This window comes from Dromiciops gliroides, chromosome 5, assembly GCF_019393635.1.
Source record: "Dromiciops gliroides isolate mDroGli1 chromosome 5, mDroGli1.pri, whole genome shotgun sequence".
Taxonomy (NCBI): domain Eukaryota; kingdom Metazoa; phylum Chordata; class Mammalia; order Microbiotheria; family Microbiotheriidae; genus Dromiciops; species Dromiciops gliroides.
The window spans coordinates 292,681,284-292,707,102 of NC_057865.1; the positions used below are offsets into that span (position 1 = coordinate 292,681,284).

A 25,819-nucleotide genomic window follows, 5' to 3' on the forward strand; every position below is an offset into this window, starting at 1 on the left:
CTCTCCCTCTCCCTGTCACCCTGAGTCTCTGGCTGGCTGGGCTGCCTCTCGAAAGCTGCTCTCTCCTGCTCCCCCCAGGAGGACCATGGCGAGCTGTGAGCGGATTGGGGTGGGTCCTGCCATGGACATGCCTGAGGTCCTGAAATCGCTACTGGAGCATTCCCTGCCCTGGGCTGACCGGAGGACAGGTAGGAGTCCTGGAGAGCCCCCCGTTTGTCTCCTGGCATCTTGCAGCCATGTGCCAGGAGGTGGGCGGGTACCCAGGTGCATAACTGCTGAGCAGGAGCTGCCTGGCTGCTTGGCACTGCCCACCTGACTTCGGCTCTGTTGGCAAGAGGGAAGAGAGGAAGGCTGGGGAGGTACCAGCTACCTGGGGCTGCTGGCATGGGGCACCATCAGAGAGGGGGACAAGAGCCCGGAGTGGGCACGGGAGGCCCCCTGCTGAGACAAGCCCGGCTTGGGAAAGCCGGCGGCCAGGCCTCTTCCTCTGGACACAGACGGTTGGGAAGGGGGGGGCGCAGCCCAGTGCCTGAGCCTAGCCCCCTGCTCTTCGGATGGGCTCCACTTCTGCATGGGATAAATGTTATGTAACAGAGCCATAAGGACTGGGGTACCCGTTCCTAGGAGACCACAGCCAAACACAGGGCTGAGGGAGGGGGCAAAAGGGAGGGCGGGAGCCAGAGAGGAAGAGACGCAGCCTCACTGGCCAGTGCCAGCCCCGAGGGGCCTGCCCAGCCCTGGCTCTGAAACCAATTGGAGACCAGCTAGAGCTTTCTCAGTGACCCGGAGAATGCGCCTGTTCAAGTACCCCACCCTGGGTAAGGAGATGTCAGTGAGTGGGGCTCCCAGGACCCCAGTCCCAGGGCATCTGAGGGCTATTGTGGCTTATCAGAAAGAGGCTTGGCCGTGGAGACGGGAGGGCTCTGAGTCAGAATCCCACTTTGGAAAGTTCAGCAGCTGGGGAGACTCTAGGCACAACCCCCTCCCTCTGAATCTCAGCCTTCTCATCTGTAAAGTGGGTCTCCTCCTAGCACCACAGGCTGCCTCAGAGGGTCGGAGGGAGGGGGAGGCAAACTGTGCAAACCTTCAGTGTCAGAGAAATGGGACTTATTATTGGCTGATACTAGAGTAGAAAACCTAGCCTGGTGCAGCCTGGACCCCCAAGGTCCTCATGTCCCGTGAGCTCAATCACCATCCCTATGCTACTCAAGTTTAAAATGACACTAAGACTTTTGGGACACTGTGGATATGTATTTGTTTTTGCAGGGCAATGGGGGTTAAGTGACTTGCCCAGGGTCACAAAGCTAGTAAGTGTCAAGTGTCTGAGGCTGAATTTGAACTCAGGTCCTCCTGAATCCAAGGCCAGTGTTTTATCCACTGTGCCACCTAGCTGCCCCCTTGTATTTGTCTAATACAATATTATATATATATATATAATGCATATATGTCATATACACATACATATTTAAATGTATACATGTAGATAGATGATGGGTGGATGGATAATAGAGTTGTCTCCCCCATTAGACTGTAAGCTCCATGAGGGCAGGGCCCAAGTTTTTTGCCTTTCTTTGTATCCCCAACACTTAGCACAGTGTCTGCCACACAGCTGATGCTTAATAAATGCTTGTTGATTGGTCTATGACTCTCCAATCTGTACATCTAGGCCTAATCTTTCTTTCTCTCTCGCTCTTTTTTGTGTGTGGGGGGGGGCAATGAGGGTTAAGTGACTTGCCCAGGGTCACACAGCTAGTGAGTGTCAAGTGTCTGAGGCTGGATTTGAACTCAGGTCCTCCTGAATCCAGGGCCGGTGCTTTATCCACCACGCCACCTAGTTGCCCCTCCCTAATCTTTCTTTTCTTTTCTTTTCTTTCTTTCTTTCTTTCTTTCTTTCTTTCTTTCTTTCTTTCTTTCTTTCTTTCTTTCTTTCTTTCTTTCTTTCTTTCTTTCTTTCTTTCTTTCTTTCTTTTTGTGAGGCAATTGGGATTAAGTGACTTGCCCAGGGTCACACAGCTAGTAAGTGTCAAGTGTCTGAGGCCGGATTTGAACTCAGCTATTCCTGACTCCAGGGTCGGTGCTCTATCCACTGCGCCACCTAGCTGCCCCCTAATCTTTCTTTTAAAAAAGTTTACCATTTTTTTTTAGCGTCTCTGTCATATACCACCCTGCTTCCAAAAGTATCCTCCCTTGTGACAAAATGTCCAGTTGAGCCAAACATTGACCTTGCCTGCCTGTCCAGAGCACAGGCAGTACTTTGTTATTGGTCCTCTGAAATCTGTATCAGTGTTCTCAGGATTCCATCCCTCACCCATCTGGGCAGTACCTGTTGCTTCTCTTCCACCAATAGCGCTAACCTCAATTGCATCTGACTAGTCTTTGTCTCTAGTCTCACCCATGGGTCCTGGAAGTTGGGACAAACCTGCTCCTGAGCAGATTCTCACCTGGCGCAGGCTCAGTGTCCCTAATGGCAGATTCTGTCAACCCAACTGGCATCTGAAACTGGTGGGGGGGGCGCCATTAACTGAGTGGGGAAAGGAGGAAGGCGAAGGTCTCCTCCCCAACATAGAGACGTCCCTGTAGAGAAGGAAAAACCAGCCCAAGGGGGAAACCCCAAGGTCTGTGTCCAGTGGCTAGAGGTCAGCACCTTCTGCACTCCAGACCCATTGGAGTGATCTGCCGAAAGGCAGGTGAGGAATTCTGGGCAAGTTTGAAATGGGACCCTGCTAACAGGGAGAGCTGCCCCAGCATAGCACGGGTGGCTTGGCAGATAGCGCATTCTTTGTCCCCGGAGGCCCCCGAGGCGAGGCTTGGATGGGCCTCTGTTGAGGAGTTTGCTCCAGGGATTACTTGTTCAGGGACAGGTTGGACTAGATGCCCTGTGAGGGGCTGGGATTCTGGGGAGAAGAGGAGAAGGACGTATGTGCCAGGATGCTCCCCTTAGAGGCCCCCGAGGCTGCTCCCAACTAGGCAGGACAAGGGACTCCGTGGGATCATTTAGGAACCACTGTGTCCGCACCAGCAGTGATGGGCACTTGTGTACCCAAGGGAGAACAGTGATTTGGCCTCGCTTCCTTCTGGCTATTGAGCAAACCTCATGGGGTGCTTTGTGGGAGCCTCCTTTTTCCCAGGACTGAGAGACACTTGAACCACTCTCCCTTTTAGAGTACCTAGCTGAGATGATTGCCCTTAGGGGAAAGGGCCCTGGGCCATGGCAGGAGACAAAGCTTCCTATCCCGCTTTGGCTGTTTAACTGTCTCTTCAGCTTCAGGTGAGTTGTTAGTTTATCATGCTGAGCCTTAGTTTCCTTCTCTATAAAATGGGCTAATTCAATTCAATAAGCATGCATTGGATGCCTACTGTATACCAGGCACCCTGCTGGATGGTAGTGAGACAAAAGGTATGGAGACTGGATCTACCATGTTACTTCGTGATGCTCCTGATGAGGAAACTCCACTTGAAATAGCCCCTGCCTCTGGGTGATTCCCTTCTATTGGGGGAAAATATTTGTGCGCGTAAATAAATTCTTTGGGGTGGAGGGTGATGAGGAAAGTCTCCACCAATACAGAATGGTGTCTGCTTGGCAACTTAGGATCACTGGTTTAATCAAAACTAGAGATGACCTTGAAGGTCACTGTGTCCAACCCTTGAATTCTACAGATAAAGAAGCTATGGCAAACAGAGGTCCAGGGTCACACGGTCAGTAAGCATCTGAGGCTCTGGTGAGTCCTTTCCTAGCATGAAGTCTCACTTGTGTCCACTGGACAGGCCCAAGGATGGGAAATCACCCAGAGATAGGCATATTGGACTCTGATGGAGAGTCAGTCAACAAGCATTTATTAAACCCTTATGTGCCCAGAACTGTGCTAAGCTTTAGTGATACAACAAAAGGTAGGAACACAACCCTTGCTCTCTGAGGGCTTATGCTCCAATTGAGGAGACCATATGCAAACAACTTTGTACCACAGCGTAAATGGGATGGGAAAACTTGGGGCCCAGGAGCCCCGCTCTGTTCCTGCTGCTTCTCACTTTACTATTGCCCAGACTTCCCAACAACCACTTCTAAGAATTAAAACACGAACCTGAAAAGCATCGTGACTGAGTCAAAAGTCAGCTCTGGGGGCCGCTAGGTGGCACAGGCACACCAGCCCTGGATTCAGGAGGACCTGAGTTCAAATCTGACCTCAGACACTTGACACTAGCTGTGTGACCCTGGGCAAGTCACTTAACCCCAATTGCCTCACCAAAAGAAAAAAAAAAGGCAGCTCTGGGCTGGAATCAGGATCCTTACCCCTTCCTCCCATGCCCAGTATATGCACACCCCAAGCTGGTGCTCGCTGTGGCCGCCCCAGATTCCTACAATTCCAGAACAAGCCAACAAAACCCATCATCTAGCCCTCCCTCCTCATCTTCAAGCTTTGGCCCGAGACCTCAGAGCTCATGTAGTCTGGCCCCCAAAGCCGAGAGGAGACGTGCCTTAGGAACCTCAGAAGCCTTCCAGTCCAGCTCTCTCGTTCTACAGAAGAGGAAACTGAGTCAGGGTTCAAATCTAGGTCCTTTGACTCCGAATCTAGACCTCGTTCCTCCTCATTCTGATGACTTGTCCAAGGTCCTACCATCTTTTGTTTTTGTTTTGTTTTGTTTGAGGGGCAATTGGGGTTAAGTGACTTGCCCAGAGTCACACAGCTAGTAAGTGTTAAGTGTCTGAGGCCGGATTTGAACTCAGGTACTCCTGAATCCAGGGCTGGTGCTCTATCCACTGCGCCATCTAGCTGCCCCCAAGGTCCTACCATCTTTAAAACAGGCATGGTAAACAAGCAAAGACCCATGAACTCAAAGTGGGCAAGACTAGCCGAGATGGTGAGGACTGATCCCTGGGCTGACTCAGACCACTCATTAAGGAGAATCTTCTGGCTCCTCCCATCTGAGCCCTCTCTCCCCTGCTGCCCACCCCCCACCAGAAGGAAAGAGGGGATAGGTTCCCACTGCAGAGAGAGCAAGTGGCCGGCTTCCCTTTTGACCCCAGTCCACTCCCCAAGTCTTCTCAGTGGGGACAAGTAAACAGCAGAGCTTTCCTGCCATGTGAGGGAAGGCCAGGGTCATAGCCATGTGTGACTGAGATAAGGAGCAGGTGCTGCCAAGCGTCCCCCAGTTACCCTGGCACAGGTTTGCTTTCTGGGCACTCCCTGGGGTCAATCCCCTTTCCTAGGCTAGAGTCTGCCCTCTCTCCAATGTCTCCCCAACTTCCATCTCCAAGCCCAGGCTGGGCTCTCAGTCCATTTGCCAGGCCCCTAAAGAGGGGGCGTCTCTTCTAGGCAGACACCACCCACCCACCCCAGGCCCTTTGGCTCCAGGTCAGAACTGCTGCCCAGCAAGTCACCTGATCCACCAACCTGCTGGAGACATTCCGCTAGGCTCCCTCTGCCCCACCAGGCAGCTTCCTAATTCTGGGACCTCAGTCTCCTTCCCCAACCTCGCCTAGTTGAGTCTCCCTTCTCCATCAGCTTTTCCCAGGTTCTGTTCCCTTCCAACCTGGGTTTCTGGTGAATTTTTTATCTTCTCAATTCAGTTCAGTTAAGCAGCCCATAGGAAATAGAATGAAGACCTATGGTTTCATTAGCAAAGATCAATGGTTCTCAACCTTTTGGGTCTCAGGACCCCTTAACAATCTTAAAATTATTGGAGACCCCTCTCCCAAAGAGCTTTTGTTTATTTGGGTTATAGCTACCAATACTGACCATATTAGAAGTTAAAATGTCTTAGTATTACTAGGAAATAGCTTTGATCTTGTGGGACCCCCTGGGGTCCCAGACCATGCTTTCAGAGCCACTAAGCATAGAAAATTCCCAGATGTAAAAAAACTCTCTCTACTGGTGTAGGCCACTGCCTCCTGTGCGACTTACGGTCTTAGGAAGCAGTTACTTAACAGCACTGGGTTAAGTGACTTGTCCAGGGTCATACAGTCCTTATGTGTCAGAAGTGTCCAAGTCTTCCCCCCTTCAAGGCCAGCTTGCTCTCATGCCACCTCTTGAAGAATATAACAATGCTCATTTGGTCCTCACACCAACACTGCGGGGCAGGTGTTGCTATTATGCTCATTTTACAAATGAGGAAACTGAAGCTAAAGAGGTAAAGAGATGACGGAGGGAGGAGTCACACAGCGAGTGAGTGGCTTAACTCAGGTCATCCTGACCCCAAATTCAGAGCTCTAGCTACCATGCAATATTGAGAACATCAACATATTTGAGGTAAGTATTTAGAAGATAAACACAAAATTTACGGAGGGGGAGTGAAAGAGACCCATTAAAGGATCTTAGTAGAAAGGTCTAGGGTGCTGGGAATTCCTGCTTGGCCACCTCCATGGCTGAAGGTGTGTTAAATGGAGGGGTCCATCGTGGGGATAATGAGCCCCAGAAGCCCCTGGGGCCCGGGAAAGCAGCAAGCTGACATCTGTCAGCAGCCCCGGGGAACTTCATTTCTGGAGAAGGATTGAGCCTCTTTGGGTAAAGCACAGGGAAGGAACCCAGCTTGGAGAGGGGCGCCAGGGGGAAGCTGCAGAGGATCTGAGGTCACTTCATGGTAGAAGAAACTTCTTGAGGATCACAGCAGCCCCAAAGGCAAACAGAGTGTCTCAGAAAGAGATGCAGATCCTAGCGCTGAGGACCCCTTGGGAGAGATGCTCGAATCTCAGAGCCAGAAAGGACCTCAGAGGGAGTCTAGCCCAGCCCCTGCCAGAGCAGGAATCCCTACTAAAAAATCCCCGGCAATTTGTCATCCAGACTCTACTTGAAGACACGGGGAACTCACTACCTCTAGTCATAGACATTTTTTTTTCTTTATATCAAGCTGTTGCTCCTGATTCTGCACGCTGGGAACAAACAGAACAAGTTGGAAGCAGTGTGGAGAATTAGACTTGGAGCCAAGAAGGCCTGGTTCCAAATCCCCCCATAGCCACCTACCAGCTAGGGACCTTAGACAAGTCACTTATCCTCACCTACTTCATAGGTTTGGTGTGAGAATCAGATGAGATAATGTATGTATGACGCTTCAAAATCGTCAGAGAAGTGTTATTATATAAATGCTGGCTATTATTGTCTCTGGGCCTCAGTTTCCTCAGTAAAACGAAAGCTTAGCATAGTAGGGATTTAATAAATGTTTGTTGGCTTGACTTGAAAGACTGGGACCCAGTGTCTTCTAAAGCCCCTCCAAGCTCTAAATCGATGATCTATCATACTATATATTCAATCCCACTTCTACAGAACAGCTCTTCAAATATTTGAAGACGGCTGCCATATCCCCACCTGAGTTTTCTCTTCTCCAGTCTAAATATTTGCAGTTTCTTCAGATAGTCCCCTTATAGCCTGGTCCAGTGCTTAGCACAGTGCCTGGTACATAGTAGGTACTCAGTAAATGCTTGTTGATCGACAACCTCCATCTCTCCTTTCCATCCTAGTAACTGCTGTGTGGTCTTGCTTCAGCTCGTCAATGTCTTCCTTAAAGTCCTGAATCCAGAACTAACCCTACAACCCAGGATCTGAGCACTTAAAAGGCACTTAAAGGAGTCCAACCCCCTTATTTTACAAATGAGGAAAGTGAGACCCAGAGAATAGTGACTTCTCTAAAGTCGCACAGCCAGTAAGGAACAGGGCTGGGATCTGAACCCAAGTTCTCTGAGTCTATATTTAATGTTCTTTGGGGAAGGAGGGCAGAGAAGAGTTCTGTTTGGACTGGATGACCTCTGATCTCCCTTCTGACCCTGCCAGTGACTCACTCCTCTGGGATACCGACTCCCTAGGGCTGGCCAAAAGCACAAATGGGAGTGAAATGAAGCTTGGCTCCCCGCCCCCCCCCCCCCCGCCCATTTTGTGACCTCACCCACCCATGTTTTCTCCTTCCTTTCCCCCCTCAGGAGAAGCTCTGGAAGGACCTACTCTCAGGAAAGGACCATTCCAGTGGAAGGGATTGCTAACCACACTAAACCTTTCCATCCCAGGGCCACTTGTGTAGGTCCAGGCTGGGACCCGCCACCTGCTCTTCTTGGGTGACCTTGGAGCCGGCACTACCTTTGACTGAGCTCTAGTTTCCTACCTGTAAAATGAGGACGATAATCCCTCCTCCTGTTAGCCCAGTCTGGGAACTATCGTGAGAAACCAAAAGAAACGACTGATATGTCTTCACTGAACAAAGACAAGGCTTCAGTTTTATGTTAGCAGGGCTGGCAAAGTCTTAAGCTAAAAGACTTAAGCTCTAAGTATGCATGTTCAGGCACCAGTTATGGGGGGGGGGGGAGGGAGGTAAGAGTGCTTCTGAAGCCAGGCTAGCCTTCCAAGTACACTCTACAGGGTTGAGGAGGGTCCTGTTAGTCCCCCCTACTGTATGAGAAATAAACCCCAAATTAGGGTAGGAAAGAGGCAAGAAGACTAGACCTGCCCAAATGGGAATTCAATTCCACTTCGAAATACAAATCGGGTGATTTGAGGAGAATGGGGGAGGGACCAAAAAGCCTTCACGGGAGATAAGCCTTGAAAGTACTTAGGAATTGATTCTAAGAGGGGGTGGAGGAGAGGGGGCATGTTCTAGGTATGGGGACATCCTTGGGAAAGGCAAGGAGCAAGGAGGAAATGCAGAGTTTGGAGCTGCCCAGGTTGTCTGGAACAAAGAGTGGGGGTAAGGTATTAAGTCTGAAAAAGTAAAAGTGAGAGTGCTTGGAATGGGAAAAAAAAGTGTTATCCAACCGGAAAAATTTTTTGTTTTTGTTATTTTTTTTTTTTTTGTTTGTTTGTTTTTTGCAAGACAATGAGGGTTAAGTGACTTGCCCAGGGTCACACAGCTAGTGTCAAGTGTCTGAGGCTGGATTTGGACTCAGGTCCTCCTGAATCCAGGGCTGGTGCTTATCCACTGCACCACCTAGCTGCCCTTGAAAAATATTTTTAAAGCTGAGCTAAAGAGTTCGAATTTTATTTCAGAGGCAACTGGGAGCTACTGAAGATAGTTGACATGGTCAGACCTCTGTCTCAGGAATGTTGATTTGGCAGCTCTGGGGAGTGCCTGGATTAGGTGTTTGTTTAATCATGCTCGCTAACTGGTTGGAGAGAGGAAGGACTGGAGAGAGACCTATTAGGAGGCTGTGGTAATGAACTAAAGGTGACGAGGTGCCTGTCCTCGTGGGGTGGACAGACTAGAGATGTGGTGGAAGTCAAACCCACAATATTCTGATGCTGAAAGTGAGGGGGGAAAGGAAGGATCCCAGGGTGACTGTGAGGTTGGTGTGGTAGGTGAATAGTATAAAGATGGTAGTAAAATTTGGAAAGACGATGTGTTCCATTTTAGACATGTGAAGATGGACATACTGATGGGAAAACCAAGTGGAAATGTCTGGCAAGCAGCTGGCACAGGGGACTACAGCTCAGGAAGGAGATGTGGCTAAAACTATAGACCTGGGAGCAGGAGTATCCTGGTGAATGTTTAACAACCTGGTGAATGTTTAACAACAGGCTCACATACTCTAAAGCTGAACCTACATTAGTAGCATTTTCTCCATGATTTTCTTAAGTCTAGACAACCAACACAACAATAAATCAAGCCCTGATTTGAAGCATTTGCAGAATCCCAAGGTGTAAATATTCATGCTGACAATTTAACAGCAGGCTCTGTGAGCCGGGAGGAGCTGGCTCCAGCACATCCCTGCTGGATGTTCTCTGCATCAATGGCAAGAGAAGCCGTGGGAGGCTAATGAGGTAGCCATAGTGTGAGGAGAGAGAGCCAGGACAGAGCCTTGGGGGACTCCTGCCCACCCTCTGCACTCCATTGAGGGTGGAGGGGGAAATGGAGAAGCCCAGGGAGGAGAACAGGGTAAGCCTGGAGGCTTTCACGGGCACAAAGGAGAGAGAAGGCAAGTAGGGGCAGGGGACATAGAAGGAGCTCTGCCCATTTTGAAACAGCCCTAGGGGATGGCACTGGCGTGCCAAGGCGGCACTCCATCAGAACACTTGGGGCCCTGGGAGGGGATGGAACTGAAGCTAGGATCGGGCTGAAGCAGTAAGAGGGAGTCAGTGGTGCTCCCTTTTCCAGGGAAACCCTGAAGCAACCTCACATTTAGTGCCCAGCTAAAGACTCCAGAGATCTATCTGGTAGACCATAAGCTTCTCAGAGCCAGGAGCCAGTTGGTTTTGTCTTTGCATTCATGTCATCTGGGGTTTCCTTGGCAGAGACACTGGAGTGGTTCGTCATTTCCTTCTCCAGCTCATTTTACAGATGAGGAAACTGAGGAAAACAGGGCGAAGTGACTTGCCCAAGGTCACACCACTTAAGTGTCTGAGGCAGGATTTGAACTGAGGTCTTCCTGATTCCAAGTCCAACACTGGCTACGGTGCCACCTGATTGCCTTATAGCCATAGACCTTTTGCCAAGAAGTAGTATGGGGGCAGGGAAGGTTCTGGAGTCAGATAACCTGGGTTCAAATCTTACCTGAGGTGCTTAGTCATCTGACTCCATGTGCCTCAGTTTCCTTATCTGTAATATAAGAGGTTTAGATTAGATGGCTTCTGAAGTCCCTTAGAGTTCTGGATCTAAAAAGGCCTAATTTAAGCTCCTTGAGGCCAGGCACTGCCCAGCTTTTCTCTGTATCCTCAGTGACCTGTTCATAGTAGACATTTCACAAATGCTTATTGACTGACTGACTAAGGCAGCTATTGCACCAGCAGCACTGTGCTGGGCCTGCTCCTCAGAAGCCTGGGGCTCTTATTCGGCGTTTCCAGGGTAAAGCAAGTAGACAGATTTGTGTTTAATATTGCAGCAGGCTGAACGCCTGTGGCTTGGAACAAGAGAAGTTTTAATTTGTGGACTCTCCCACTAACATTTTCTACAAATATTTTCCAAGCTCCCTACTGTGGGCAAAGCATGGTTTTCTGTGGGCACAGAGGCCGTAGGTAATTGGCTGCCTTTATCGCCAAATGGAAGCTTGATTATTGTAGCGGGTTGGCCTTATTATTACCTAGTGGAGCGTATTTCCTGGCTTTGTCTCCATTCAGGAGGGAGTAGACTGCCAGTCTTGAGGACACTTGGATGCCATTGGTGGCTAATTGTCAGGTCAACTACCCACTCTCTGTTATGATGGCTCTGTGAGCGATCCTGGGACCTATATGACTACAATGCCAGGCCAGGCATTAGTCCGAGTGTGTAGCTTGGGCCTGCTAATGGAATCAGGATGGCATTCCCTGCCCAGATCTCCCTCAGCTCAGCTGAACTCCCAACCTGCGTGCTCGAGGAGGTCACTGAGAAATGAGACAATGCATAGAAGCACGGGATAGAGGGTTGCACGGAGCCCGAAGAGACCAAGTCTGACCACCGCCCCTGCCCACCTTGACACCTTGTACAGGGGAGGTACACTGGGCAAGGATTGGCCCATAGTTCCATGGGGAGTCACGTGTACATGTAAATCCCTCGAGGGCAGGTACTGTTTTGTATTTGTAACTCCAGGCTAGGAAGGTGCCTGGCACATAAACACAAAGTCTATTTCTCTTTCTCTCTCTCTCTCTCTCTCTCTCTCTCTCTCTCTCTCTCTCTCTCTCTCTCTCTCACTCTCACTCTCTCTCACTCTCTCTCCTCTTCTCTTCTCTCTCTCTCTCTCTCTCTCTCTCTCTCTCTCTCTCTCTCTCTCCTCTCTCTCTCTCCTCTCTCTCTCTTCTCTCTCTCTCTCTCTCTCTCTCTCTCTCTCTCTCTCTCTCTCTCTCTCTCTCTCTCTCTCTCTGTCTGTCTCTGTTTCTCTCCTACAGTCAGGGTGATAATTTCCAGTCAAACTACCTCACCATTCCACTTCTTGACCTCGCTCCATCTAGGCCTTTCTTCCCCTAGATTTCTAAGGTGCTTTCCAGCTGTCAAATATTCTGATTTTCAGGGCTCTCTGTTCCACCTTTGTGGGGTGGTAACATCCTGAAGGGAAAATATCAGTAATGCATTTATTAGCAGCCTGAGAAACATATCCTGTGAGGTAAGCAGTGCAAACAGTATTTAAATTTTCCCCATTTTGACAGATGTGACTGGGATGCAGATATGAAGTGACTTGCTCAGACTAGCAACACAGGAGAGATTTGAACCCAGGTCTCCTGCCTCGAGGTCAGGAGTTGTTGTTTATTTCTTTTCATCTCTCCTACAGAGCATGCCTCCATAGACTTGGCTCTACCTGCAGTGAGGAGAGCACAGGCCTCCGAGGCAAAGGACCTGGGTTAGAGGCCCAGGAAGTCCAGGGAGAGGGCCAAAGCTTGGATCAGGGGTGCCCAGGACAGGGGCACAGCTATGCTACAGCTATGCAGCAAAGGCCGAGTGCTTCCTTCAGTAACTCCCTCCTCCAAGCATCTGAGTCTGAGCCGGGCTGCCTCTCTCTAGAGGGCAAAGCATCTTGGGCAGTTAACAATAGGCAGCATTCTTGCAGGAGTCTTGGCCAAGTCCTCCCATAGGTCCTCTGGGGGAGAGTCTACCCTGTGGGCTGGCTTCCTCTCCGGGCAGTGCTCGGTCAGCCTCAGTTCTTACCACCCCATTGTGTGTGTGTTGGGGGGGGCATCCTTTTCCTACTTCCTAGATGACATTTGTTCCACCGGCTCTTTATTTTTTTTATTTTTTTTTAATTTATTTTAATTTTTTTTAGTGAGGCAATTGGGGTTAAGTGACTTGCCCAGGGTCACACAGCTAGTAAGTGTTAAGTTTCTGAGGCCGTATTTGAACTCAGGTACTCCTGAATCCAGGGCCGGTGCTCTATCCACTGCGCCACCTAGCTGCCCCCCACCGGCTCTTGTTACAAGTCGGCCCTGATGTTGCCCACTGCCTACTTAGCACAGGCCATGCCGCTCCCCAACGGCCTTCCAATTCTTTTTTGACATCAGTGGTATTCCGTGCTTCCCCGGGGGAGTGCTGGCCTTAGGGATGGGCCCCGTTGCGGGCCGCTTGCTCTTCCTCCTCTCCATAGTCTGGATCCTGAGCCATGGGTCCATCCTCCACTGGTTTCTCTGCAGCCCCCCTTCAAGTCCTCTAGGACCGTATTTCCGCTATTCACTCTTTCGTTACAAATTGCACCTACCCAGTGGCCGGGTCCTGGGCTAGCCACTGGAGATACAGAGTCGGAACAGTCCCTGCTAGCCCAGCCTGAGCTGGGCTTGGAAGCAGGTCAGAGGGCCTACGCGGGCCCGTGAGCAAGGGCTGCTTTGCAGACCCGGGAAGCCACTAGCACCAAAAGCATGAAGGCGAGAGATGGGTAAGATGGGTAAGAGGAATAGGAAGTAATCAGCAATGAAAGAGGACAGGACAGGACGGGCTGTGGAGCGCTGTAGGCGTCAGGTGTGCGCGTCTGAGAGGCTGGGCTCCACGTGGGGCATATTGACTTGGGGTGTGTGGTGGTAGCTAATGAAAGAGGACGGAGGACCGGCAGATGACAGACTAGGAGGAGCGGCTCAGACTCGGGCTGTGCGGACTTGCAGAGCCACGGCCTTCGGGGGGGATGGTGCATGGATCACTGGGATGGATTGGGGGGAAGGGGGCCGGAGGGGAGAGCCAACGATGGCAGCGTGCGGAGCCGAGGGTGGGTGGTCTCCGCAGCAACACAGAAGTCTGCGGAAGGGCGGGGGAGGTCCATGAGCGGCATTGGGCCACGTGGCTTTGGAGATGCCCATGGGGCGTCCAGGTGGGCACGTCCAGCAGCCAACGGGACCTGGGGCTCAGGAAGGGACTGCAGGGACAGCGCGACCATAACAATACCAGGTTTATGAGGCGCTTTAAAGTTGTATTCTCAACCTCCTCGGTGAAATGGGAGTATAGTCTCTGCTTATTGGGTTATCTCGGGAATTGGACGAGATAACGTATGGAGAGGGCTCAGCGACCCTTAGAGCGCAGTAAATGGTAGCCATTATTATTCAATGCTCGCCGCTATAATGATTAACAATTATTATTATTAGTTGCCCTCCCGGAAGCCTGCACGCGCGGCGCACGCGGGGCACGGGGCCACGGCCTCAACCTTGGGGCGGAGCCGAACACAGTCCCCCTCGGGCTGGGAGCACGTGGGTGCGGTTCTTTCCTCCGCCCCGCCCCCTCGTGCACGTGCAGCGCCACGAGCTCCCTGGCCCCGCCCCCGCTTTCCATTGGCTGCTCCTGGTTCTTTTCCTCCTCCCCCCTGACCCGCGCTCTTGAGGACAACTGCAGCTCCACGTGACCCAACCGGGCGGCTCTCCGTACGGCGGGCTCGCTGATTGGCTCCCGTCCCGAGCCCGACTCCTCCCCCTCCGACCTGCCCGGCTCTCCTGTCGCGGTGAGGCCCGAGGGTTATGAGGCTGGAGCTTTAGGCACCGTAGTGGGGGAGGAGAGGAGAGCGCGGGAGGGGAGGGAGCCGAGAAAGCTACAGCTGGTGACGCCCGCGTCTATGTGGCCCAATCGGGGGTCGGAGGCGGGGCCTCCGGAGGCGCCGCTCACCCGGCCCCGCACGTGCCTTGCGGCCCCCCCCGCCTCTGCACCAATCGGAGCGCCGAGCGGCGCTCGTTCCTCCCTCCGGGGGCGGGCCCATCACGAGGCCAGGCCGCGGGCCGCGGGGGTTCTCCTTCTGAATAATGAATGCGCCCCAGCGTTCAGGGAGCCGGGGGAGGGGAGAGGGGCTGTCTGCGCCTGCGCAGTAGACCCTCACGGCAGCAGCGGCGGCTTCTCACGGCGCTCTCGGCCGGGAGCTGCAGCCGAGCACGGCGCGGGCCACCATGTCCGACAGCGGCGGGGCCGAGAAGAAGCCTCCGCTGGAGGCCGAGGCGGGGTCGGGGCGGGAGGCGGCTACAGAGCGGGGCCCACCGGGGTCCTTTCCACTGGTGCTGAAGAAGCTGATGGAGAACCCGCCGCGCGAGGCGAGGCTCGGTGAGGGGGGCGGGGCAGGACGGGGAGGGGGCGGCAGTGCGCCTGCGCAGAGGGGAGGGGGGAACTCAGTGGGGGAGGGGTGGAGTGAGGTAGGATCACTGGGGAAGGGGATGAAGAGGGGCGGGGTTAGAGGAGACCAATGGGGAGGAGGGGGAGGGGGATAGGATGGGGGGAAGGTAGAGGGAGGACGGAGAGGGGTGGGATGACCAGGGGAGAGGAGAAGAGGGAAGGGATGGGGGAGGGCAAGGAGCTCCGAGGAGAGGAGGGGGAAGAGGGGATCAGTTGGGAATGGGGGGACCCCTTGAAGTATGGGGAGGGAAGGAGCAGGGGGGCGGTCGGCAGGATGGGGCTCGGTGGGACTTTGGGGAGGAGGATGTGGGTGGGATGGGGAGAGGGTCGGGGGGGAAGAGTGCCGAGGAGGAGGGGATGGCGGGGTGAGTGGGAGAGTCAGTGAAGAGCAGGGGGAGGGGGCCCGAAGGCCTCCCGGGCCACGTGGGGGGGTTCAGGTGACGGCTCTCACCTGTGTGGCTCCTCGAGGGTCGCAGAACCCCAGAGGAGAAGCATAGCTTAGGTCCCTGCGCCCTTCGAGACGGTCCTTTGGTCCTCCTGGCGTCTCTGAGCTAGGTAGGAGCTATTTCTACGCCCATTTTGCAGATGAGGACATGGGGGCTTGGAGAATTGGAGTCACTTGCTCTTAACCATATATAGCCAAGGTGTGGGGTGACAAATGGCATTGAGGTGGGTCTTGGGGGGTCACTGGAGAGGGAACTTGGGGGTGAGCTCAGTAAGGGGAGATGTTCAGGGTAGTCAGTGAGGATTAGTGGTAGAATAGGTGGAAGGATCATCGAGTGGGAAGATAGAATGGGGGTACAGTGCGGAGGGGGATGTGGGGAGTCAGTGGAAGCTTCTTAGAAGGGACGGGAGGAATGGGGTCTGGGGCAGGGGTTGGGGGGGTGTCAGGGAGCAATAATACTGGAGCTGGTGAGAGAGTGAGCCAGCGTCAGGGATGGGCTCTTAATTTTCTTGGTATGTATAAATCTGTGTTGAAAGAAATGACAAACTTTTGCAAGTGATCAGAAAAATGTCATTTCCTTGATTGCAGAGAATAGTCTCACTTGCCTGTTTTTATCCCTGGACTTGACACATAGTAGGTGCTTTTATTCCTGGCCCTTACACATAAAATATATTTATGGATTGAATGAGAGGTGATGTCTTCCACTTCTTTGTATCTCCAGTGCCTGACCATTGTGTCCTACACAGAATGATCTCTCAATTAAATGTCGACAGTATTAATGGTATGAGTCAATGAGGAAGGAGAATGGGTAGGGGGACACTTCTTGTCTCTAGGATCTCAGGGTTGGGGGGCTGAATTCTGGGAATTAGCATCTGCAGTGAACCGCTCTTCTGGGGCTGAGAAACCCTGGGTTCTGACACTATTCCTGGGCTCCATGAGTGGGTTCTCCACTGCCCCCCAAAAGCTTATCCTGTGGGGTAGGAAGTCAAGTTGGCAGCCGTGGGGTTTGGGTCCTTTCAGGTCTACTTCAGATTTAAGCCTCCAAAAGCCCACATGCCATCAGCAATGGGGCGAGGGCCCCCTCTCCTCCTCCGGTGATGGCTGTCATTCCTGAATTATAAATACCCCAGGCTTGTCAGGTGAGGCCTGCTCTTCCTTTTGTCTCTATACCAAATGGGCCAGGAACTGCTTTGGTTTGTTTTTAGGAGGTGGTTTAGCTGCAGGCCGGTCAGACGCTGGCAGTGAACATCCTGGTTAGGCTTGCAAAAGAAGTGAAGAGGCTTCCCAGTTGTCCCTTTCCCTCCTAACAGAGGTGGTCATGAGCCAATAATGACATTAATAATAATATTCCTCATCCCTCATTGAGACTGTGTCCAGTGGCTGGCCATCCTGAACCTCAGGCAGTAGAGAGAGGCTGCTGGCTTTGGAGATTAGCCAGGCTCGAAGCTGCCCCTGGGCCCGAGGGACTGACATGTGGGCTGTCTGCCTCCTGGATGGCGGGCCCAGGGTGGCAGGACGTAGGCCTGGAAGGGAAGCCCTGGGCCTATGGCCTGGGACCTTCTACACTCGGGCTCCTTTGATCTCATCCATTTCTTTTCCCCTACTGCTAGTCTGACCTTCGGCCAGGCCAAGGCTGGCCCTTCCTGTGCCTAGCACCTTGCCCCTGACTCCTGGCCCCTGGCTCTAGAACCGCTCCTTTCTGGCCCAGGTGACCTCACTGCCCGTGGGCAGGCAGCTTGTCTGAGCAGAGCCTTCCATAGGTGTTCTTCAGACCGACCCAGCAGAGGAGGTATTTGCTGGGCGTTAAATTACCTCTGATCACACCAAACTGTGTTTGCAGGAACCTCCGCCCACCTCACTTGCTAGGCAAGTATACAGTGAGCCAACAGATTTGTTTTCCTGCTGTCTGTTGTCTAGGCCACTAGGGGCCAGTTTTCTTTCCAGTGTAATCACATTCGTTTTCCCCTTTCGTTAGAGGATCCGGTTTGGAATTCTCTCCCTCAGATCTTAAATCCTATTGGGAATTTTCCATCATTTTACCTCCTTTTTGCCCTGATTATGTTCCTGTGGCTTTCCTTCTTAATTCAATGAAACAAACATTTATTAAACACCTGCTGTGTACTAAGCACTGTCCTGGTTGCTGGAAATAAAAAGACCACAAAATGATCCCTTCTCTCAAGAAATGTACCTCTTCCTGGGGCATTACATCCATCACATGTGCAGATAGGCAAAAATAATTCAAGGAGGGAATGTTAATGTTAATGAGGTCCCAAGAGGTGGCCCTGGACTGGGTTCTGAAAGGAGCTAGGGGTTCTGAGAGGTAGAGTTGATGTGGGAGGGCGTTCCAGACCTGGCAGACACTCTGGCTAAGGAGCTGGTAGCCAGAAAAGGAGAGGCACAAACAGGACTTTGAGCAGCCTAGTTTGGTTATAACAGAGTGCATGAAGGGAAGGAATATGAGAAGACCGGAAAGTTAGGTGATAACCAGATTGGGGAAGGCTTGAAGTGGAAGGCAGAAGGGAGACTTTGGACATTTTTTGAGGAGTAGGTAATTAATGTGTTTTAGGAATATTAATTTGGCAGCTGTGAGGGGGTGAGGGTAAGGGGGTGAGTTGGAGGCTGGGAGACCAGGGAGGAGATGATGACAATGGGCCTGAGACTGGAAGAGGGTTGAAACAATCAAGGAAGGCCAGTGGTGAGAAGGGTGTCCAGGTAGGCAAGAGAAGTCTTGGCAGCTGGCTATGTATGGGGGTGGAGACAGGAAGGAATCACAGGTGAGGCTGAGGTGGTGAACTTGGGGATCTCGAAGGACCGGGTTGTCTGCCTCTCGTTTCTGACACTGAGCCTCCTGCCTGGCCCCGGCTCACTGTGTGGCTGAAATCGTCCCTGATTGAGGGCTCTTCCTCCTCAGCTCTGCCCCCAACCTCCCTGGCCCAACTCCAGGGTCCCTTCTTTGGAACTTCTTCTTCTGGTGATCTAGCTTCAGAACGATTTGAACTGAGTGCTAGTTTTACAAAGTTTGGGGGGCAGCTAGGTGGTATAGTGGATAAAGCACCGGCCCTGGATTCATGAGGACCTGAGTTCAAATCCAGCCTCAGACACTTGACACTTACTAGCTGTGTGACCCTGGACAAGTCACTTAACCCTCACTGCCCTGAAAAGAAAAAAAAAGTTTGGAAACAACAGCTCCACCTTCTTCTCATGGGGGTAGGGGCCGTTGGGACCATTTAAAACTAAGCCTTTCCCATCCAGCAGCTGCCAGGATAGAGTCAGGGAGTAGAGAAGATCCTGAGGTTCTTAGTGTCAAGGCACTTGCTCCCTAAGGGTGCTAAAATGATTCGAATCATCTTTCCTCCCTTGACTTCAATGTTTCAGAATTTTCTCATTCCCCACCAAGCCTCTGTATAGCCAGAACAGCTCCCGAGTCATAGATTAGTGCAATGGTTCTGAGTCTTAGGAGTTGCTGGGGACATTCAGAAAGACCCCATCATTCAGTTGAGTTCAGCAGATGTTTTCTTTAGCTCCTCCTGGGTTCAGAGCACTGATCCAGGGAGTGGGAGAATCACAGCCACCACACCAGGTGTCCATACTTCTTGTCTCTGACAGCCCAGGAGGTGTGCTGCTCACGGGGCCCACCCCTCAGACTCAAAACCATGTGAGTTTGCACTGGGCAGCAGTGGAACATGGGTGGATCAGCTGGGGCCTTCTGGATGGGGTCAGGGGTAGGGTACAATGCACGGACCCTCTCTGTGACCAAGGTGTCTCATTCAGGGAACTTTGTGTCTGTAGATAAAGAAAAGGAAAAGGAGAAGCTCGAAGAAGATGAGTCAGCTGCCGCCAGCACCATGGCGGTGTCCGCCTCTCTCATGCCCCCGATCTGGGACAAGACGATCCCATACGATGGCGAATCCTTCCACCTCGAGTACATGGACCTGGACGAGTTCCTGCTGGAGAACGGGATCCCTGCCAGCCCCACTCACCTGATTCAGAACGCACTGCTGCCTGTGACGGAGCTGGAGGGGAAGGAGTCAACTAGCTCCTCCACAGCCTCCCCGTCATCCTCTTCCACTGTGGTCTTTCAGCCCTCGGAGACCGCCTCCAGCACAGGTGGGTCATGGGAGAGGCGGGGACTCCCGAACCTGCCCATCTCAGCAGGGTTCTTCTTCTTCTTCTTCTTTTTTATAGTAAGGCAGTTGGGGTTAAGTGACTTGCCCAGGGTCACACAGCTAGTAAGTGTTAAGTGTCTGAGGCCAGATTTGAACTCAGGTCCTCCTGAATCCAGGGCCGGTGCTCTATCCACTGCACCATCTAGCTGCCCCTCAGCAGGGTTCTTGAACAGAGCTGGAGGGACCCCTACACACTGCTCTGCTCACTCCTTAGTGTCTTTCTCCATCTCGAAGATCCTAGGAGAGCTTCAGTTAAGAGAAGGACTCTCTTCTCTGCTTCTTCACACCCTTCAGAATGATCCCCTTCCAGCAAGGGATAAAAATAGTAGCCGCCTAGGCCCTATGGAAGTCTTGCTGTTGGTTGATAGTGCTACAGATGGCCAGAACAATATAGGGAAAAGCAGAACTACCCTGAGCCTTTGCTTAGTAAAAAAACACTTTGTCTGTCTTTCACTGGAAGCTCACTCATGATCCTCATGAGGCATTTTTGCAGAGATAGTGGATGAGTAGGAGCCATAAACAGGCATGAAATATTCCCAATTTCATAGTCGATCAACATTTATTAAGCACATCCTCTGAAAACAAGCAAATTCGGAAGCCTTCCCTTCACAGTTTTTTAAAACTTCATGTTCATGGTACTGTCCTGTTTCTTCATCTCATTTAGAAGTAAGCCCCTTGTAAATGTAGGGAGCTTCTGCAGACTTGGGGAAAGTGGCCTTGCTTCAAGAGCCATTGATGGGGAGGCTAAGGGAGGCAAACACTTGTACCTCAGCTTAGCATTGTGGGACCTCAGGTGGGTTAGCTAGCTCAGCCTCCCACGTCAGCTTCCTTGGCATCTGCTTCCTATTTACTTCTCTGTGTATAAGTCCTCACTCAGTAGGATGAAAGCTCCTTGAGGTAAGGGACTGTTCCCTGTTTGGCCCTGTCTAGCACAGTGCCTGGCACACGGTAGGCAATAATCAGGGCTTGGATGAAGAAAATCCCTATAGTAACATCTGGCAAATGCACATCTAGTACCTGCTTAAATGATTTCTGTAACGAGGAGCCCACTACAAGTTTTGAAAGATCACGAAGAGGAGAGGCATTGTGGATCGGAGGGCAGATGCCCTGGTTTTCAAAAAAGGGAAGAGAATGGAGCTGCAAACTGTAGGCCAGCAAGTGCAATGGAATTTTCTGGGAAATTCTAGAATGAGTTATTAAAGGGATGGTTAGTGAGCATACCGAAAAGGACACAGTCCAGGTTTGGCTGAAGTAGCTGAGAGGCTGATGGGCAGAACAGGGTCCACCCTGGTCACCTCCCGTACGAAGGAGTCTCTTCCCATCTGGGCATCATTCTTGAGGGCAACCAGGGCCAGAGCGGGAGGAGATGCTGAAGAGCTGGCAGCGGTGGGCAAGTCCTGGGGAGCAGGGAGAGCCTCTGTTGTTTGGCTCCTCCCTGAGGGCAGAGCTAAGAGCAGAGAGGCCAGCTGAGGCCCATGGTGAGAGGAGCCTCTCTGAGAGCGCTGTCTGATGGGGAAATGGGCTAGCTCTTTGGGGAGACGCCCCCTGGGGGGAGATGGGGCAGAGACAGGCTTTGAACCTTGGCCGTCTTCCTCCCGCTATAGGTCAGCCTGTAGCCTCCTTCGAGACAGCCATCCCTTGCCCATCCTTGAGGCACTTCCCACAAGACATTTCCCCATCCTGGAGCCGTCCCTGTTAGCCCCCACCATGTTTTCTAGCAGTATGTGCCTGAGTTTAGGTTTCTGCTGTTTAGGCACCAGTGATTCTCCCAGGTAGGCGGCACTTGGTTTTCCCCTGGTCTCGCTAGTGATCTCAGCCGGGGGACTGGATGGCCAGGGTGGCTCTGGGGCCAGTCCTGCGCATCAACCCCCCTGATCCCTTCAGAATTCCACAGAACAGAAGGAAGCTCAGGGCTACATTGACTGTGAACTTGGCTCAGCTTTATGGAAAACATCAAATAGAAAATCCCTCTGATGCTTTGTGCTTTTTCATTCTCTCTGTGTCGTGGCATTGACTGGTTGGGGTGTGTTAGGGGAGGTTGTTTTTTTTGTTTTTCTTTTTTGCCAAGCAGCAGTGGTTTGTGCAATATTTTATGTTCTTACAGAGCCAGGATGTTGCATTTTTGAAAAAGAAAAGAACCTTGTGTTTAGGAGTGGGGAGCTAGGTGTCTGGGGATAAAACCTGCATCTTTGGGAATAGCAGGAGCTCCCATCTGTAGGATTGATTGAGCCCTACCTCGTGTGTCTTTTTCAGAATCCTCTGTGGAAAATGAGAGAGAGACCCCCAGCCCCATTGACCCCAACTGTGTGGAGGTCGATGTGAACTTTAACCCTGATCCTGCAGACCTGGTCCTCTCCAGCGTGCCAGGGGGTGAACTCTTCAACCCTCGAAAGCACAAGTTTGCCGAAGAGGACCTGAAACCACAACCAATGATCAAAAAGGCCAAGAAGGTCTTTGTCCCTGATGAACAGAAGGTAATTTGGCTTCCATTACAGGACCCTGGTGACTGGCTAGTCTCCGAGTGCGGCCAGTAACCTGTGAGTGACACAGGGATGTTCGTTTGTAGCTGGGAGGACCCTTCCACTTTATAGACACACTGGAGTAAGATGTAAGCAGTGACAGGTACCCTGTCAGGCAAAACTGGAGAAAGTGGGAGGGAGAAGCCGGCAGACTCCCAGGTTTGGAAGTCTGTGCTCTCTCTGGGTCCTGGGCCGATCGATTAGAGGAGGACTTTTAGTGCCAGAAGGGACCTCAGAGATGGTGCCATCTGGTCCTCTCCTTTTACGGAGGAGGCCCAAGTGACTTGTCAAGTCGCCCAGGTAAAGTTCATGGCAGAGATGCCGTTAAGAGGTGCCGTGTCCTGGCTCCTGGTCCACTTCCTTTTCTCTTCCTGATTCTGTGCCTTGCTTCTCTAATAGCCAGCAAGCTGAGCCCCCTTACTTAGAGTTAGCCCTTTCTGGATGGCCCCGCGGAATGTGGTGGTGGCTTCCCTTAGATCAGAGGCCCTGGAGCCTTTGGCCCCGAGGGACTATTCCACCCCCTCCGAGCCACCATCTGGTCCATGGGGAGGACTCATCACCCACTGGTCCCCCAGGCCAGTCAAGCTATCTTATGACCCCGGGGGCCACCTTAGCCAGGCATCCTCATGAGTATCTTAAGGGTTACCAGTCTGAGGCCCTGGGGTCAGACCGTGGCTTAATACTGCCTGGGATACTTGGCCAGTCACTTCAGTCTCAGTGTCTCCCCATGTTAGCCTGGGTGCTTAGGGGCCTCTCTCCCTCGATGCTGTGCCCTGGCTGGGGGCCTGCCAAGGTGTGGAGCAGAGGAAGGGGGAAGGCCCCTTCTCTGCTGGAGACCATTAAGATCTCTCAACCGTTTCACCCAGGATGAAAAATATTGGACGCGCCGGAAGAAGAACAATGTGGCCGCCAAGCGTTCCCGGGATGCCCGCAGGCTGAAGGAGAATCAGATCACCATCCGTGCTGCCTTCCTGGAGAAAGAGAACACAGCCCTCAGAACAGAGGTCGCCGAGTTGCGCAAGGAAGTGGGCAAATGCAAGAGCATCGTCTCCAAGTACGAGACGAAATACGGACCCTTGTAAGCACCACCCCCTCTCCGTGTTAGACATCTCTGCCGAGGGACTCCCAGAGCGAGTGTGTGGGGAGGCGTTGGGGCTCACCACAGCTAGCAGGAGGTCCGCTGCTCTCTGCCTGGCTCGTGCCAGGGCCCTTCTGCCCACGGGGGTCCCGGAGGGCACATCTGGAGGACTTGGTAACCCCTGACCCTCGCTGGTGGGGACATGGAGGGACTCTTGAGATGGGTGCCTGGGGCTCCACTCTACCCTTGGACATCCTGGTTGGATTGGAGGAGCGCACAGCCTCCTTTCACTGAGTGCTCACTCTCTCTTTGACTTTCCTTCCATTTTAGATCTGGGCTAACAAGGGCTGCCTCTCTGTGGCATCTTGGAATGGTCCCGGGTTTTTCCTGCCCTCACATCCCATCAGATAGCAGGGTGTGTTGGCCAGGTAGGATATCCTTGTTGTCCAGCTCCGCCCAGGAAAAAGGGAAGGACCTGGTGGAGTAGGACAGGCCTCTTTCCATCCTCCCCAGAGAGGTGGCGGTCCATCAGCGGCACAACACAGAGCCTGGTGTTTCCTGGCACCTCGCTGTCAACAGCCTGTGAGTGTGTCCTTTAATGCCTGCATTAGAACCAGAACCAAGCATGATTGTAGGAGGAGGTGGGGAAACTGAGGCAGCCAGGGCTTAGGAATCGCCACTGTCTTAGGTGAAGCTGCTGGCCATTGTCACCATGGCCAGTGGGACCAGGAAGGCCTGTGGCTGTCAGAGGTGTTTGCCACCTAAGATTGCACTCACTTATTCATGGTGCCTGCTGTGACCAATTCCAGATGTTTTAGATAAACAGGGGAGGAAGGAATTTTCTTTCTAGGTGGTCCTGGTGTGCAGAGCCTGTGGTTTGGTTTAGAAAATGAGGCCTCCCCGCTTGGAAGCAGGCTGAGGTTAGTGGTCTAGGGACACTGGGTGGATGGAGCAAATCTAGTTCTTGTCTTGGTGATCCATATGAGGGCTTTGCCCATCTCTGCCAAGAGCTGTGAGCATCAGCTCTCAGCACCATCTCCTTCCAGTGCTGTCTTCTTGGCCAGCAATGGGAAAAGTGCAAGTATAGGGACTGAGGCTGCTAGAGACGGACAGATTGGAAGAGAAGAACAGCTTGTGAGGCAGGAGGCCGTGGGCAGTTTGCAAGTCTGTCCCAAGGTGGAGTAGCCTCGAGCCCCACTGTCTTGGGGCTGTCCTGGGGACCCTTGACTTTGTAGCTGGTGCTCACCCTTCTAAGCAGGTTTGTCTGTTTTCTCTGCACCGATGAGACCCTTCAGAGGCCCTTGAGCAAACCCTCGAATCGTCTGGGATTCTTTCAAGGGTGGGAAGAGGAAAGGGAAGGTGCATGTGTCTGAAGAAAAACGAGCGGACGGACACAATTGTCACACTTAACACTTTGCTTTATTTAAAGTGACCTGTCAGATCCCGAGTAACGTCACTCTAAAGACTTTTAACAAACCTGAATGGTAAAAACCACACGTGAAACCAGTGGACAGTGACGTCCAGGAGGCCTGCCACGTCTGGTGACAATGACCCACTTGCCCGCCTCTGTGGGAGGCTGGAGGACAGTGTGTCTTGGGGCTTGTGGTTGGAGGTTGAAAACCCAACAGACACACACACGGCTTCTCCCTCTAAGAGAACCCTGGACTTGAGAGCGTTGCGTTCGGTCAGTTCCCTGACCTGGGCAGGCAGCCTTTCTGGGGCTTCCCTCCCGGCCTTGGCCACCCACCACCAGGGCAGGTCTCATCCTGCTGTTCTAGGTGGGGGAGACAGAAATGGGGGGGGGCGTTAGCATAATGTGTCTTCGTTTTCTTTGACCAGATACAGTGTGGTTTATATATAGGCACATAGATAGATGTGTGTGTGTGTGTGTGTGTCTGTGTCTGTGTGTCTGTGTGTGTATATATGTATATATCTACTTGTTTTTAAAGAGTAAGCACTGCTAACCATTTTTTAATGCTCGGGGTCTGGTCACCATTTATGTTCTGATTCTGGTTGGTGGGACAGTGTTGTCGACATCTTTTCACGTCGTCTTCTCTCCCACTCTCCTCAGACAGTGGGGGGTCAGGGCCCCCATCCCCCAAAGCTTTCTTGAGAGGGAGGGGCTCTGTGACAAGCCAGCAGCAGGAATAGGACCTCTGCTGGCTGTGGCCAAAGGGAGGAGGAGGCTGTGGCATGTCCTTCATAGAGACAGGAGGGGTCCCCCTTCTGCTGCTGGGCTGACGACAAGGACATGAGAGGTACGAGGCTAATTATATCTTCTGCGAAGAGTCGAGAGCAAAGGCAGCCTGACAACTGGAGGCTGGGGGGGGGCGCGGGGAGTGGCTCTCCTGTTTGTTTCCCAGTTTCCTCAGGAGGAGCTGCACCTCTTTGGATACTTCCAAACTGAAAAATCATGGAGGAGCTCGAGGGTTAGAAGCATGTACGTAAAATAGACATGTGGCCTGTGGGGAGAGGAGGCTGCAGCCCAGAGAGCTCACCGAGGCCCTGCCAGCTGAGGGGTTGCCTGAGGGGGCTTGGGCCCTCTGGCCTCAGCTGTCTGCTTGTTGGGCCACCCTGGTTACTCTCACATGGACCACCCTGCAGCGCCCCCATGGGCACTTTGCTCGTATTTCTGCTGATGTAGCACAAGAAATTTTCTAGAAAA

General features: G+C 52.4%; 1 protein-coding gene across 7 annotated transcripts; it reads left to right on the forward strand.

Moving 5' to 3' along the window:
- TEF (TEF transcription factor, PAR bZIP family member) lies at window positions 1-25,819 on the forward strand. 7 transcript variants are annotated; one of them, XM_043965721.1, is made up of 5 exons: window positions 1-188; window positions 19,181-19,498; window positions 21,811-22,031; window positions 22,943-23,154; window positions 23,485-25,819. In XM_043965721.1, exons 1-5 carry the CDS (start codon window positions 86-88, stop codon window positions 23,639-23,641), a joined length of 1,011 nt encoding a protein of 336 aa, XP_043821656.1. In that variant the 5' UTR covers window positions 1-85; the 3' UTR covers window positions 23,642-25,819. The 7 variants fall into 7 exon arrangements, with proteins under 7 accessions (XP_043821656.1, XP_043821658.1, XP_043821653.1 ...); XM_043965719.1 differs by lacking the exon at window positions 1-188 and adding an exon at window positions 14,619-14,877; XM_043965725.1 differs by lacking the exon at window positions 1-188 and adding an exon at window positions 15,382-15,501.